At 42.0% G+C, this 15,445-nt stretch overlaps 1 protein-coding gene across 10 annotated transcripts in view; it reads right to left on the bottom strand.

Moving 5' to 3' along the window:
• The window catches only part of tenm4 (teneurin transmembrane protein 4), a 224,535-nt gene that overhangs the window by 94,986 nt on the left and 114,104 nt on the right, over positions 1–15,445 (bottom strand). For all 10 annotated transcript variants that reach the window (XM_054742618.2, XM_054742619.2, XM_054742620.2 and 7 more), the window contains 3 exons: positions 9,029–9,193; positions 4,656–4,870; positions 3,289–3,499 (listed from right to left, as the gene is read on the bottom strand). In XM_054742618.2, coding sequence (XP_054598593.2) covers positions 3,289–3,499; positions 4,656–4,870; positions 9,029–9,193 — 591 coding nt within the window. The remainder of the gene's footprint in view (positions 1–3,288; positions 3,500–4,655; positions 4,871–9,028; positions 9,194–15,445) is intronic.

The raw sequence follows: 15,445 nt of genomic DNA, 5'->3' as shown, positions 1-15,445 counted from the left end.
GCCAATATTACAGGTACCCAAGCACACAAGCAACAACTTAAAATAAAACAAGACATTGCCATGCTCACATTCAACAGATAATTTCAAAATGTTTGATTGTAGCTTATTAAAGAAATTTTCATTTTCTTGAGTGAAAGTAATCTAAATCTTACAAAGACTTTAGTCTCAATGTATTTTAGAGTTTTTTTAAAGAGCAAGCCACCCCCGACCAGAGTCTTACTCCATTCCCATTTCCTCTTAGAAACATGTGCTACAACGAGGCGTTGCCAGACAGGCCGAGACACACATACAACAAATACACACACACAGGCTCACAATGGCATTGTTACATCATAAGGTACCTCATAGCCAATGGCAGATTTAAATTCAAATGTAGTGCAGAGTTTACTTGAAGAGGGCGCAACACAAACTGCTTTAGGCAGAATATTAAAATTTTAACTAAGATTCACTAAAGTGCCACATTATTGACTACACGTGTCTACAGCACGATTACACACTCATTTATGTAGATTATCAGCAAAAAAGTTGATTTGGGGGTGACTTGCTCTTTAACTCTTCTTCATCACAAACATTCATCATTTCCCTTCATTTTTTTCTCACATACATGAAATGCACGGCTTAAAAATCCTTCACTACTACTGTACTGTGCCTTGACACTTACTTTTATTAGAGACAAGAATGACCGCTGATCTCTGAAGACAGCAGGCGAGCTTTGAAACATGATGCTCGCTGAATTAAGCCTGAAATGGTGCTGAAAAAATATCCAATCTTGTCCGGAGCCTTTAGGCAGCAGAAACTCTGAGGCAAAACTTATTGAACAAAGAATCTCTTGTACTACACACACACACACACACACAAAAAAAACAGAAATGCGAGCCATGGATTCAGCTTCCCTTTACCCTGGAGAGTCAATCATCACTAAGGATGCAATGCAAGACAGAGGGTGGGGAAGAAAGACAAAGGAAGAGAAGGAAAAGAGACACAGGCAGAAAGGAGAGAGCAGTGGGCAGTAGGCTGCTGTTTTATTATGCTTCAGGCTTTCCTGTGCCATGTTGGGTTAGTGAAGGGATCTATGGAAGTCTATACACTGGTGAGGTGGAGACACTCAGCAGTTTGGGGGAGTTTTGATGGCCCCAAAGCAGAACATCTAAGTATAGGAAACCCTGGCTTTATTATCTTTTGCAAAAAAAGCTTGAAAATCCAGCAGAGTGTGGGGGGTCAAAGGCGGCACGCCTACAAAACAACAGAACATACATCTCTGGTACGGCTGCAGACTCACCATTACACAAATCTACCCTGAAAATTCCTGTTGCAAATGCTGCAGAAGCATGCATCCACGCAAATCTAAATGAGTTTTGTTAAAAATCAACTTGGATCAGCTTGGAGGCAGCATGCATTTAATATGCATAATCACTCTTCATCAATTATGCATATTTCTTTGCAGAACAACTGCCAGCCTGTCAAACAGAACAGAGTAGTCGTGAACTTTAGTGCTCTGATTCTGAGAGCTGACACAGTTTAGTGGACTAAACGCTGCCCATGTCCATCTCCTGCAAGTCCTCTGAGAGCGAGGAAGGGAGGCTGTGGATGTCTCTTATCCACACGCTCGACATGGGCCAACACATAAATCATGGATTCAAGCAGAGCGGCATTGAAATTCATTACCCTTCGTATCCGTGGAGCTAACTATTGTGAGCCTCTACTGCCTGTGAGGAAAGAGTAGTTGGTTTAATCAGAAACTTGATGTGCTCTTGGAGGGTGCGTGCTCCACACCTTTCAGTTGGTCGGCTGTGGACAAAGAGAGTCTCTGTGATGGAGAGAGACAGGACACAGAGTCAGACTTAGCTGCTGGGTCTTTACTTCTAGTGAGTCTGGGTTTGAAGCATGTCTGGCAGTGGGAAGCAAGGACAAATGGTGTCATGCTCCAGAGAGGTGTGAGGAAAAACATTCAGCAGAGCACATTTCAGATTGCCAGGGAGCCTCCGTCAAGTAATCAGGAACAACCCAGATTAAAGCTGCCCCGCCCCTCGGACATGACAGTAGCCAGTAAGAAAACCTTTCATTTTATACATTTAAAGTCCACAAAAGTAGTAAAGTGACACACCTGCCTTCTCCGCCACGGCCTAAAATAATTATACAGAGTGTCGTTTAAACAAAGCTGCTTGTGTTTCAGACTGCCTGCTCTGGCTATTGCTCACATATATTTCTATACCTGGGCTGCCCTGTTTGAAGGTCAACTCCATCCTTCCACAGCTCAATACGATTCAGGCAGTTGGTGGATTCAATTTCTGCTGAAGGGCACTTAACCGGTGACCCATTTTTGAAGGGCCCCTCTGCCTCCCTCTGAGCAGATCAGCTCAACACAAAATGAACAGAGGCAGAATTCCTCCTCAGACCATTTGTGCCCCACCCCGTTCGCTGCACAGAATAGTGGTAATGCTGTCTCTGATGCAAACCACAGGGGAGGTACGCACGCACCCACTCAAGGAGAACTAAGCAACACTAAACACGCCGTTCTCACTCCGCCATCACATTCTAAGTATTGAATTACAGCTGTTGTTGGCACAGCAGGGGGGATAGCGCGTCTCTTACCTGTCTTCACTTGGATGTTGAGGACAGCCTCTCATCGATCTGCTGCCTGGCACCGCCACTGTCACATATGGACTCTGGCCCAGGAGCTTTTAATTAAAGAGCATGTGAGAACAGCTCCCAGCTGCCGTCCCTGCGAAAGTCGACACCTCGGGCCCTCTCACACCTTGCTTGATACAGCAGCGCTAATCAAAGGCGCTTAAGGGGGAACAAAGAGCACTGTACAAAATGAAGTCACCTCCACAAAGGAGGACACACGTGCGAAACACAGATGTGTGCCGCTCACCAAGAGTCAGAGGAGAGGAATATCGCGCCCACTTACGTGATATATGGAAAGCAGATGGAAATTGGAGCAAACCGTGATCAAAAATGGGACTAGCAGGAGAGTACAATCATACTTTGAGTTGTATGCAAATGCCTCCCAGAAGTTGGACCCCTGATTCACTCGGAAGACACTCAGGCTAATGAGGATATTATGATCTCTCGATGCCCTTCTCAGTGGCATGGCAGGATCACACTGATGTCCTGATTTTGTAATATCCAGCTTCACCTTGATTAACCTGCTCTCTCTTCAGCTATTCAGATCTACCAGTCTCTTACATTTGCCCCAGTTCTGCACTGTTTGCTGCAGGGTGGTATTATACGGATTAGGGATCGCCATCACCGGTTTCATTAGCAGGTCGCGCCCGTGGCACTCACCTACGGCAGTGGTGAGGAAGGAGACAGTTTCTGTTTCTTTCCCGTCGTTGTAGATGGCTAGGTGCCAGATGCCTGAGTCCATGTACTGGATGAAGCCCGTGTCGTGGGTGGTGATTGGTATGAGACTCCGCTGCATAGCCGCGGGCCCCTCAAGACCGTGGATATCTTGGGCCAGGAGTCGCCGCCCGTCCAACAGCTCCACAAAGTCAAACTGCAGACAGACACATGCACAGAAAGTGAGACTGGCGGACGGATGGAGCACAGATGTGCCATTAGAGCGATGCATGAGACAGGAGAGCTTTCAGTCCTCCATACAGCACAGCATCAATCGGTCTGCATGAATAACTCATCATTCTGGAGGAGCTTGAGTTAAGTCTCCACACGGCTCGGCTGGATGGCTCGTGATAATTTTGTAGAGCAAATACTTATACGAAAGTCTTGTTTGAAATTATTAAACGGAAAAATGGAAAAGCTGGGGAAATTAAATGTAAAGTTAGTGTTTACCAAATAACGTCTGCCCTGATTAGCTTCATATCAGCGGCGAGCCAATGAATACCAATGAGACATCTTTTCATTTTCCTCTGCAGAACAGGAAGGGACGTTTGACTTGTGTGCGATCAGTCACCGGATGAATTCTCTTCTCCTTATATTCATTTATTTTTTCTTTGAATTAAAAAACATTAAAGAGGAAATCCTGTTTTTTCAGGTGAAAAATTGTCACAGAGGACATTTGTGCAAACAAAAATCAGGCTACGTACGACCTGCCGAGCTGCTGTTGCATTAACAGATCTACAATGTGTGGAGCAAGCAGCCAGAAATGATTAATAACTTGAAACATCTCATTCTGTGTTTCACGTAGATGGGAAATTAGTGAAAAGAAAAATCTTCCCCTCTCGGCTCACGAGTCCTACAGACTTGTGTGATTCATCGACGTTCCTGAACCCGAAAGAAATTTGTAATCAATCCTTCCTGCAACAAAGAAGGCGATTCATAATCCAGTAGTGAAATTCATGAAGTGGTTTGTACTCATAACACGCTTCTACTTGGTTAAGTTTAGAAAAAATACATAAAAAAGAAAACAATTTCCCAATTTATTTTAAGGGTAAGTAAAGGATGGAAAAGCAGCAGGATCTTATGCTACGTGGGCACGGCTGTAAAATGTTTCTCACACATCCCATTTATAATTTACCACTGCCATTGTTTTATCTGTGCAACATGATCTGTTGCAGTAAAAGCTGAAATGTGCCAACTCTGAGCAGCAAGAACATTTAGCTTCCACGCTTTATTTTCCTTAAGACTAGCATGCAAAACAACCTGAAACACATGCAGCTTGAATACAGCATCAGCGTTATGTAAATATGTCCCACCTGGGTGTGCGATGGAGGAAGGCCTCTTCTTCCGTAGACCCCCACTAAGGCATCTTTGCTGAGCGACACATTAAACTTCAGGTACATGGGATGATCGATGAAGACCTGAGATCTCCAGAAGATACCAGGAGGAATCTGCTGTGCGACCTTTCGGCCCACGTCAATCTCCCCCATATCTATATAGCTGTCATCCGGGAACAAGCTGTCCAATTTGCCTGCATCACACATAGAGTTAATCGGTCAAAGAGATCACATCATTAATCCTGCAAGTGGAGGGGCAGAGGGAGCGGGTCTGCCGAGGCACGAGTCCGACTATATCACAGACATTTAATCACAACGCTGACAGCCAGAGGAAGGAAAGATGTAATGAATGATCCCTCTGACCACTGCCAGTCATTATTGGCTACACTGACGGAGGTCAGAATAATCTGATTTCATTAATGTTTTCATGTTTGCAGCTGATTTTACAGAAATATATAAAGGTGTAAAACATTTGGTTAATCAATACTTTTGCAGTGGTTGGGAAAAACAGCCCAGAGACGACCGGATCAGCACGGATAAGTCTGCTGCAGAAGAAGAGTGGCAGCAGACGGCAGGATTTGGACTCTAATTTCCTGATTTTTGGACACCGTGCCTCTGATTGGATAACAGTAGCACGACTCTACCATTAAATTGTAAAGTTGTTGTTTTATCTTCACAAATAACACAAGCCTGAAGGAGCTTCTGCTGTGTGGTTGAGCTGCTAATGCTAACAGTTAGCTTCTGCTAGCCAAGACGTTCAAAGCTGTTTCCTGAACTTTAAAACACCAACAGCCGTCCCCGTCGCAAGCCGAGATCGGTGAGTCCAAGGGACCACGTGATGTAGAGCGGTCAGGTTTGTCAAATCCTAGAACTTCACACAATCTAATGTAGGAGACTATTTTCAAGTTCAGCCTGCATGAAAAACTCAGAGTGACTGATTATAATCAGAAATAATGATTTTTTTCCAGTGTTCCACACCTTTAAAATAATTGCGTTTAAAACTTACAAGGAAGATGAATAACGCTCATTTGTAGTGCTAAAAAATACAGACAGCCTAATAATAAACCAACAATAAAACATTTTTTGTTGGGGTAAAAAACATGACAGCATATGGCGTGGACTTGGCAAGATTAGATGCCAAAATCAAAGCGCTCTAATACTGTAATAGTGAGATGTAAAAGTAATGAAGTGAAGATAGTAATTATAGCAGAGAGGGATTTCAATCGCTGCTACCTGCTCAGGTATTAGCCCATTCACAGGCAGAAATGGCCCATATGCTCCATAATGCAGCTTCTATTGGACTCAGCGGAAAAGGCAACATCTGTTTGACTGTGTAGATGAGCTAATTTCAGCAGCGGTGTCGGCTGCAGCAGACATCCATACAAACTACCCCCCGGACCTGGAGGCAGACGCGGCTTTGGGTTACACGTGGCGCACCAGATGGAAGTCCTCTCAAAAGTCCATCAGCGACAATGGGGCTTACCAGAGGAGACGGGGCACACTCCCCATCTCCCAGATCGGGGCTTTACAGAAACCCACAAGCTCATTTAGCACAAGTAGGCACACGGGTTGGGTGTGTGTGTATTTACGCAGCCCATTAATGGTGCACTCATCAGGCTGGGTTGATAAATTATACCCCTAGACCTGCGATAATGGGTCTTGTAGTTAAATATTTTTTGTTTTATTTGGCTAGATAAACTAAAACATAATGCTGTGATGCAGAGACGAGACTCAGAGAGATAATGCTGCTGAGGGCACATTTGCATCATCTTGACAAAACATTACGTAGTCCGCTATTGTTTCCAGTGACAGTGCTGCAGACAAATATTTAACAAAAAAACTCCAGCTATTGATTTTTTATTACCAACAGCTTCGTACAGACTCCATGTCCTGAATCTGATGGAGTCTTGCTTGTTGTTGGCTAAACACACTTTTTGCTGTCTGGTAAATGAAAAAGACAACTCCTGGATTCATCTATATGGTAATCACCTCATCTTCTACCTATTGTAGACTGCCAATGGCAAATCACATGGTTTAATCTGCAACCATTTGTTCAAAAATGAAGAAAGGAGGAAAATAAGTTTTTCTTTTCTTTTTTTTTTTATTTCTTTTTTTTTTAGACTTGAGCAGTTGGTACCGTGGGGTGAGCACATCCTTTCTTTGGCTGCCAGGAAAGGCAGTCCAAGCTGGAAGATGAAAGGATCACTCCGTTCTGAAGGGGACAGAGTTGCTAATCCTCCCTTCCGGACCCTGGATACTTCATCCCTTAAGCTGCCCCATATTCTCCCACCAGGAACAAATAACACTTTCCCCACTTATAACAACTTTTATAGGATTACAATGCAGATCTCTCTGGATACTGGGTAGAGAGATGGGCGCAATGTGAAGCTGACTGACAAAATTATTACAAACTTGCTAAAGCTCTGAAAAGGCCATCTGTACAAACAAGAATTGAGGACTTTGTTTGCTGTTCAGAGTTGTTTTTCTAATGTGGATGCAACAGGAAGTGCTACTTTTGTCGAACTTTGAATGTTGCACCTTAAACAACCACACAGCTGATTTATGGACTTTTCCCCATGGGTCCACACTGTAGGCTTCAGCGACACACAACAGCAGCAGGACAGTTTACTCGTGTGCTTCGCAACACATCAATCCACACCGGGGGAGTCTCAGCCATGGAGCGGCATCTCTGCCGTCCTCCTCACTGGACTTGTGAGACCACAAAATCCCTCGAGACTTCAAAGGTCACAATTTGTTTATGCCATTTTACATTAAACCAAAAAGAAGAAGGGATCAAGTTTGATATCACTGTTTGATGTATATGATGTTCTTCTCCACTGCCAAGATCAATGCCGTGAAAAACACCATTGCACTTCTCGAATTATGGTGGGAGTAAATAAGCGGTTAGGTCACATGTATTGACGTAATTTACATAGATAAGAAATCGCATCTCTGCAATAGTCTTTTATTTTGAAAATTACTGGACATTTTACACTTAAAGCATGTGTATTTTCCTGTTTGGCCCTATGTTAACTGCAGAAATTGACGTGTCCCAGAAGCTGCTCCTGGCAAAAATAGAAGCTGATCCCATCTTTATGGTAAACAGCCTTTATATATAGCACTTGCTTAGGGTTCTACAACCCCCCAAGGCACTTCACAACACAATCAGTCATTCACACATTCACATGCTGGTGGTGATGAGCTACATTGTAGCCACAGCTGCCCTGGGGAACTCTGACAAAGGCGAGGCTGCCGAGCACTGGCGCCACCGGTCCCTCCAACCACCACCAGCTGGCAAGGCAGGTTAAATGTCTTGCCCAAGGACACAACAGCAAAAATCTCTAGTGGCGCAGTGAGCTGCTTCTGGGGCACGCCTGAAAAGCTCTGCGCCGTGGCCAGTTTGAATCAACCCAAAGACTATAATGTTTTCTAATTTGAAGCTGCGACATTCCGCTGCCATTCCGTGCCGCCTCCATTGTGGATTTGGCCTCAGGGGCTTTTTACCAAACTCAGGACTATATTTAAACTGACCGCCACAACCAAGTACAGACTGATGAAGTGCGTGATGAAGTAAGTATTGTAAGTCGCTTTGGAGAAAAGCGTCTGCTAAATACATGAACATAATTCTGAGGCGGTTCAATTCCAACAGTAAAGAAGACGACTTTAGTGGCTTTGTGTAGAGGAGGAAAATGAATAATTTAACCCTCTCAGGCTCAAAATAAGTTTTGGTAAAAGGACGAACAACTAAGTCCTTCAGGGGTACTTCTGAGTTAAAAAATGCTCATGAAATACATATGTGGAGTAACCAGGTAGGTAGGTTTTAACGTTGCAAATCTGCAACGCCTGCCTCCAGAGGGTTAAGGACTTTTCCCAGAACTGTACAATACCGGCATTTTTTCCTTTTTTTTAAACCAGCCATGTTGCTGGCACTGTTCAGACAAAAGCATTTAAAGCGGAGATTTCCTTTCCACTGTCGCTACATGCTTGCACAAGTCAGTGACTTGAAGAAATCTGCTGGGTTTCCTTAAGCAGGAAACTTTGAAATAACTGGAATAATGATCTGAACTTAAATGGAATGTTTACTTTGTGAATTGCTTAATGACTCTTGACTCTAAATTGAATTGAATGTACTCCACAAATTAGTGTATGTTACCATAACGTATGTAATTAAAAGTTTACAAAATATTTCAGGAAACCTGCAGCTTATAGAAAGGTACAGCCTACATAAAGTACAATTTATTTGACTTGGATATTTTTTCTAAGTTAGTGGGTGTGGCTTAAATTCAGTTGTGCTCAATACTGCGGAAATCACAGTATCTGATAACAACAACTTAATTAATAAATGTACTTACTGTCATCTTTTCCCTTCCGATCAGGTATTTCCAAGCCTGTGTTGCCTAGCGGGGGCAAACTCAGGTCTGTAGGAAATGTTAGGCCACTTGTATTGTCTTCTGACAGCTGGTACATCTGTCTTTGCATTGGCTGCAGGTGCCAGTTTAATCCCAAAAGGTGAATGGCTGAAATACAAAAAAAAAAATTGTAAAAAATACCGCAAAGATGTATTTAAAGAAGTTTTAAAAGACACTTAAAAAAGTGAAATAAAAGTGAGTTTGGTGAGAATGGTGAGACAGGAAGTAAACAGAACTAAGAACAATACTTGGTTTAATGTTTAAAGGAATTTTCTCAAAAATGCTGAGCAGCAACATCACTAGATGAATGGTATCCTGAGCCTAAGAGACCATATCTTTTTTTTAAACATCTGTCTTACCCCCCAGCATAGTCCATCCTACAACTGTCATTTTCTCTGCTCTATTACTTTAATGTTTCCAAAACCAAAGGACAAAAGAGAGGGAAAACAACAACAACAATAAACGTCAGCAGAGAGAAACCAGGGGTGCTCAATGTGAACAAAGTGGATAAAGCAGAAAGATATTTTACAAGGTCGACAAAAGAAATGTCCTTTGGAACAATGGCAGCAGAGCGCCGGGTGAAGGGGGAGGAGGGGCTGACCATGACAGATCACCAATAAGAGAATGGGCACGATGAGCTTAGCAAGGCAAAAGCCTACTTGGAAGGCAACAGTCAGCAGAAATGGCCCAGAAACTCAATATAGCCATTTCTTTGTTTGGTTGGTTCTCTTAAGCATCAAAGAGCAACGTGATTCAATTATAAAAAAGTGGAATTATCGGGCAATGTTACTCTTAAACTGGGATACCTCTTGTCAAGTGTGGCTTTCTTTAGTCCTGCACCAGATTTAATAATAACCCAGCATTCATGTGGTGGACAAAGCATGGTGTTACCCCCTACCCTATATATTTATGTTCAGCATTTAATCTCACTTTCAGGTAATTATTTTGTGATGCAATGACTTAATATCTGAAAGTATTTTTGTATAGGCTTTTTTCAGTCATCACTAATAAAGAGTGTATAAAAAAAATATGTAATAAAACTCCGATCTCCCAGTCTCAGAGCAGACACTCATTCATCCACATACATTATATATGTAGACGCCCAGTGGAAATGAGATGCCTGTTGGAGCTGCTGTAGATGAACGCCATGTTGGACGAGTTTCGAGTCGCCCCCAGTGCATTTATTTCTACTGAGAATGGTGCTTGCTCAACTAAAAAACCCATTTTATTATACTTTTTCAGAAAATCAGACACATGGTATGGCATGGTAATTGAAATATAAATAGATATATAAATAAATATAAATGAGAAGAAATTAAATGACAAAATTCCAACAGGTAGGCTAGAAAAGTCAATAATGATCCCATGTGATGTGTTTTCAATAGTATGCCAGTTGTTCCAAAAAAAATTAATAAAAATGGGCATAGTTGCTCACTCTGTGTTTACCTGTTGGTTTTGGAGAGTGAGGGACCCATCCAATATGGCAGCGATGCTGCTATGCTGTCCAGTGTCCAATGGGGGGCTCATGTATTCATGTCTATACCACTAGGCCACTGAGAAATGGAGTTTTATAAGACTTCAGAAAACACTGCCACAGTGGTAATTCAAATTCAAGTGAAACCAATTTGGGTTAAATCAATTATAATATTATAAAATATTACAAAATGTTCCAAATGTTGTTTTCATTTTCTTATTATTTGTCTCTTATCTCTTTATATCTCCAACATGTTTCCCAAGTCGGATGTGGTTTGTTACAAACCCCAAACCCTACAAACCAGGGGCAGGCACTCCGGTCCATCAATGCTGCTATCCAGCATGTTTTTGCTGATTCCCTGCACCAACATACCTTATTTTAATCAGTAGGTCCAGCTTTTGCAGAGCTCGATAACCTAATGAACAGATGAATGAACCATTTAATTAGGTGTGTTGGAGGAGGGAAACAACAAAAACATTCAGGAACTATGAGGACTGCCCAGCCCTGCATTAAATTCAATATGTTTAACAGAACAGGTTAAACAAACAAAAGAATTGCACAAGCCCAAGTAACAGGGAAAACTCTTCCTGCAGCATCATTTGATTTGCATTCTTCATCAGGAGTGCGAAAATGATATGCTAAGAAATAAAGACAGCAGCAAATGTTTAATTTTCTTTTATTAAGATTTTATTATCAGATAAGGAATTCTTTAAATTATGCTCACGTTTTTTCTGAGGAGAGAACCTGCTATAACTCTAAGTTGGAAAATCCACATGAGACCCATTCATGCTATTGAATATTCCAGGTAGCATTACCAGACCTTCATGCTAGAGCTGGACGATATAGAAAAAAAGTTAATCGATTAAAAAAAAATCATATTGATCGATATCAATAATTATTGAAAACTATATGAAAAATGTAGAAAATATATTTTAAGTGCAGCCCTGGCCATTTTATGAAATTACAAGTTGGTTGCATTATCACCTTTCGAGTAAGGAAAGTTCAGCTGCAATTCCAACATCTGTTCCGTACTTGTCCAGTGCCTGAGTCAGCTACCACACAAGTGACAGACGGCTTTGTGTGTCCCTCTGTAAGCTCCAGAAAGACATCCCTTTTGATCTCCAGCCTTACATTGAGTGGCGCAATGGAAAAAATAGTCAGCGTATGTTGGCGAACGATTGCAAAATCACCAGACAGGGATGTAATTCCAAGTGTCTCAGTAATCATGTGTTTCTAAGCATCATTCTTCATCCCAACCATCCCCAAGGCTTCCAATTGAAAATGGTAAAAGAGTCTCCCTCCTCCCATCCTTTAGGATTTTCTCCAATGCCCTCATGGTATTTAGGATATGCATAGAACTGGGCGTGAGCCAGAGAAAAGCAATTTTTATTTTGTTTCTTTTTATGTTCCTTTAAAACTTTGCAACCACTGCCAGACACCCAAACCCCAGTGGAGACTGGCTGCAGAACGGAGTGAGGTAGAAGCACTAACCAGGAGGTTTTAATGAGACGGCCACTGGCAGGGGAAAGCTAAGTCTTGAGTCCCAGTTATTCTACTGACCTGTCAAAGAGACTGCACTATCTAGTTTTGCTCGTTTTGTCCCGAGCACATGTTGTGCCCTCTTTTTGCTCATATCTTGGCAGGAAGTTGGGTCACGCCATGTGCCAATTAGGGAACAACGGTACTGTAGTTGAAGTCTTCTAAGCTCAGTTGGAAGAAGTCTGAGCGTGGGTCATCCGCTGTAGCAGTAAGTGCTTCTGCCGCCTGTTTCATAGCACTTTTTAACTAGTCCACAGTTCAAAGGAAGCAATGATGAGAAGAGAATTTTTGTGATCTTATTGAAGAAAAGACAAGAGATGTTTTTCTCATCCTAGCGGTCTAAAACTAAAGTACTTTGGGCGTTCAAAGGAAGGCAAACCATCTTGATCTAGTGGAATAAAAATAAATCAGGGTTCCATTTCTTTCATTTGATCACATGGCTTTAAAATCACCTTTTAAAAACTAAAATGAGCTTTGATACAGCAGCGCCTGTCTTCTCATAGCTTACCTGAAACAAATCTGTCTCTGGTCGATTACACCTGCCTTCAGAATCAATCCAATTGCACACGAACTCTAATTGTCAAGAACGACTTTAAAGAAAATAAATGTTGTAAAAAAAGTTGTCTGAGTGAACATGTCATTTAATCTGTGTGATATTTCTATTAAACAAAGTCATAAAAGTGACACCTGGCGTACTACGACAATTTCACATAGAACTTTTTTTATTAGAGTTTTAGAAGTCTACAAAGATTTATTTTTTCAGATGCAATGAAAAAATTGCAGCATTTTGAGAAGATTACTACACTACTTTTACATTTTTTGTATAAAAAGTACCAAAATACACATAACATACTTACTCTGCAAACTTTGTATTTATTGCAGCCAATTTTGATCAACCTCTTTACAGAAATGTTATTACATTTTGTCAGTTTGCTTGTTTTTAGTAGAGATTTTGGTCTACAGCAGTAGCTCAGGTGGTAGAGCGGGTTGCCTCATGATCGGAGGGTCATGGGTTCGATTCCAGCTCCCGCCAGGGGTATCCTGCTGTTGTGTCCTTGGGCAAGACACTTCACCCAACTTGCCTTTGTTAGTGGTGGTCAGAGGGGCCGACGGCACCAAATGGCAGCCTCGCCTCTGTCAGACCTCCCCAGGGCGGCTGTGGCTACATGCAGCTTACCATCACTAGCAGTGTGTGAGTGTGTGAAAGCGTCTTTGGGTGTCTAGAAAAGCACTATATAAGTTCAATGCATTATTATTATTAATATTGTTGGCCAATTTTGGTGTTAAAATGTGATTTCAGATATCATATTGGTTTTTACTGTATTAGATACCATTCACACATCAAACTCTTCAGCTAATTCTCCTCTCACTCAAAATGTTAAAATATGATGGATCTGAGGTTAGTTTCTGAGTTATTATTGTCTGTTTGGCAAAACTTGTGAAAAAGCAAAAAATTTGCCCAGCATAGTTAGCCTGGCAAACCATCCTACATTATGCAAATATGTAGGCCACAATTGACAGACAGAGCTCTGTCATGGGACATATTCTTCCAAAATGTCTCCGCACACAATTGGATGGTGCAAGGACCAATCAGAGCAATGAACATCGCTGCGGAAATCAGTCAACGGGGGAATCCAACATCCCCCGTCGAAGAAGAATCAGATGATGCAAATACACTTTTTTTCAAAATAAAGGACTCAAGTACCTCTGTCTGAGTCCTGGACAAATTGTCCAAAGTTGATGCCAAAGCCGTTCCTGAGCCAATCTTTGTAGTTTTTCTCTGTCACATCTCTGGTGCCAACCCTGCACAACATCTCTCTACAATCATGAAGTGTTGTGACTGGCCAGAACTACAATTGCTTGGACCAATGGTGAACCTGCTGAGGCTACAATGGAGCATGCCTGACCCCTTCTTTCCGCTGGCCGTGAAAGTGGTCACAAAACTTAATAGCAGCATTTTACCTGCAAGCTCAATCTCAACCGGGAGCTAGTCTGACGCGAAATGGGCGCAAAAGCGTTCCACGCAGCTGATCCCACGAGGGCGCAAAATCCCGGGAGAATTACAACACCACATGTGATTTCAGAAGTCCACACAATAATAAGCAAGGAGAAAGACAGCTGGATGTATCAAAAACGGACTGTGGTTTATTTTCTGTTCTGTTTACATTAGCTATGTGGGTTTTATGTTTATTTATTCAGCAGACGCTTTTATCCAAAGCGACATACAATTTTTAACCTATAGGGCATGTTGTGATCTGTGGGGGAAACCGGAGTACCCGGAGGAAACCCACTCATGCATGGGGAGAACATGCAACTCCACGCTGAAGGCCGCAGCCGAGTTTTGAACCTGCAACCTTCTTGCTGCGAGGAAACAGTGCTAACAACTGCGCCACCAAGCAGCCCATTTTAACAGGAAATTATGTGCCTTTACCTGAATGTGACATTTATTTAGAAAGTTTCTGAATGTTTTACACTGCTTTTGTGTTTTACTTCCTGTCTGGTGCGATCTAAACTTCGGATTCTGAGGTGTTTTGGACACATAGCACGTAAAAAATGGACTCAAAACATAATGATAGCGTGCCAAAACATTACACTTTGCTACTGGTAGAAAGGAAACTCATCCGCTATAATGGCGGATAATTCACATGTAGTACCTTTTGTGGCTGTTTCGTGATGCTTTCAGGTGTAGGGGAAAGAAAAGGTGAACCTACCTGCAGAGCCAAATCTTTTGCTGCTACGGTTTGTCTAGATTTCTAGGCAACTGTGCAGTTGGAGTTTGCCAGAATTATCTCAGGGAGAATGTGATTCAGCTGCTGTTGGAGATAAAATAAATGTGGTCCTTTTTTTCCATTGCATTAAATAAACCGAAGTTGTCACTATTTGCATGAATAAAGTTCGAATTTCTACGGTAAATTGATAATGACCCACCGAGATCACACAAATGTCGAGTAATGTTCAGAAACACTAAACGTATAAAATCAGGTTTTGCTTGAAGCCTTTTTATGGGTCTGAGAATCAAGTAGTGACATTTTTTTCTGAGGCCCAACCTCTTTGTCCTTGACAGGTTACCCACGGTGAATGAAAGTGAACACAGGAGGATACTGATGACCTTAAAAACGAGGAACATATAAAAAATGTGCTAATGAGCAAGCAACCACAGAGAAAATAGTGCCATCAAAAACTCCCAACCTTTTTGCACTTCAAAATGGGTCCATTTGCCCCGCTTTGAAAAATAACAACAACTGTGCTGAAGTCAAAACATCTGTCACAAGTCATAATTGGGTTTATTAGACATCCCATCCAGAGTTCCCTATTACAGGCCTCAATAATTAACTGCTCTTGAAATT

This window comes from Nothobranchius furzeri, chromosome 13 (assembly GCF_043380555.1).
Source record: "Nothobranchius furzeri strain GRZ-AD chromosome 13, NfurGRZ-RIMD1, whole genome shotgun sequence".
In the NCBI taxonomy this organism is placed as follows: domain Eukaryota; kingdom Metazoa; phylum Chordata; class Actinopteri; order Cyprinodontiformes; family Nothobranchiidae; genus Nothobranchius; species Nothobranchius furzeri.
Note: the sequence above shows the minus strand (reverse complement) of the source record. Positions and strands in the feature narration are given on the sequence as shown.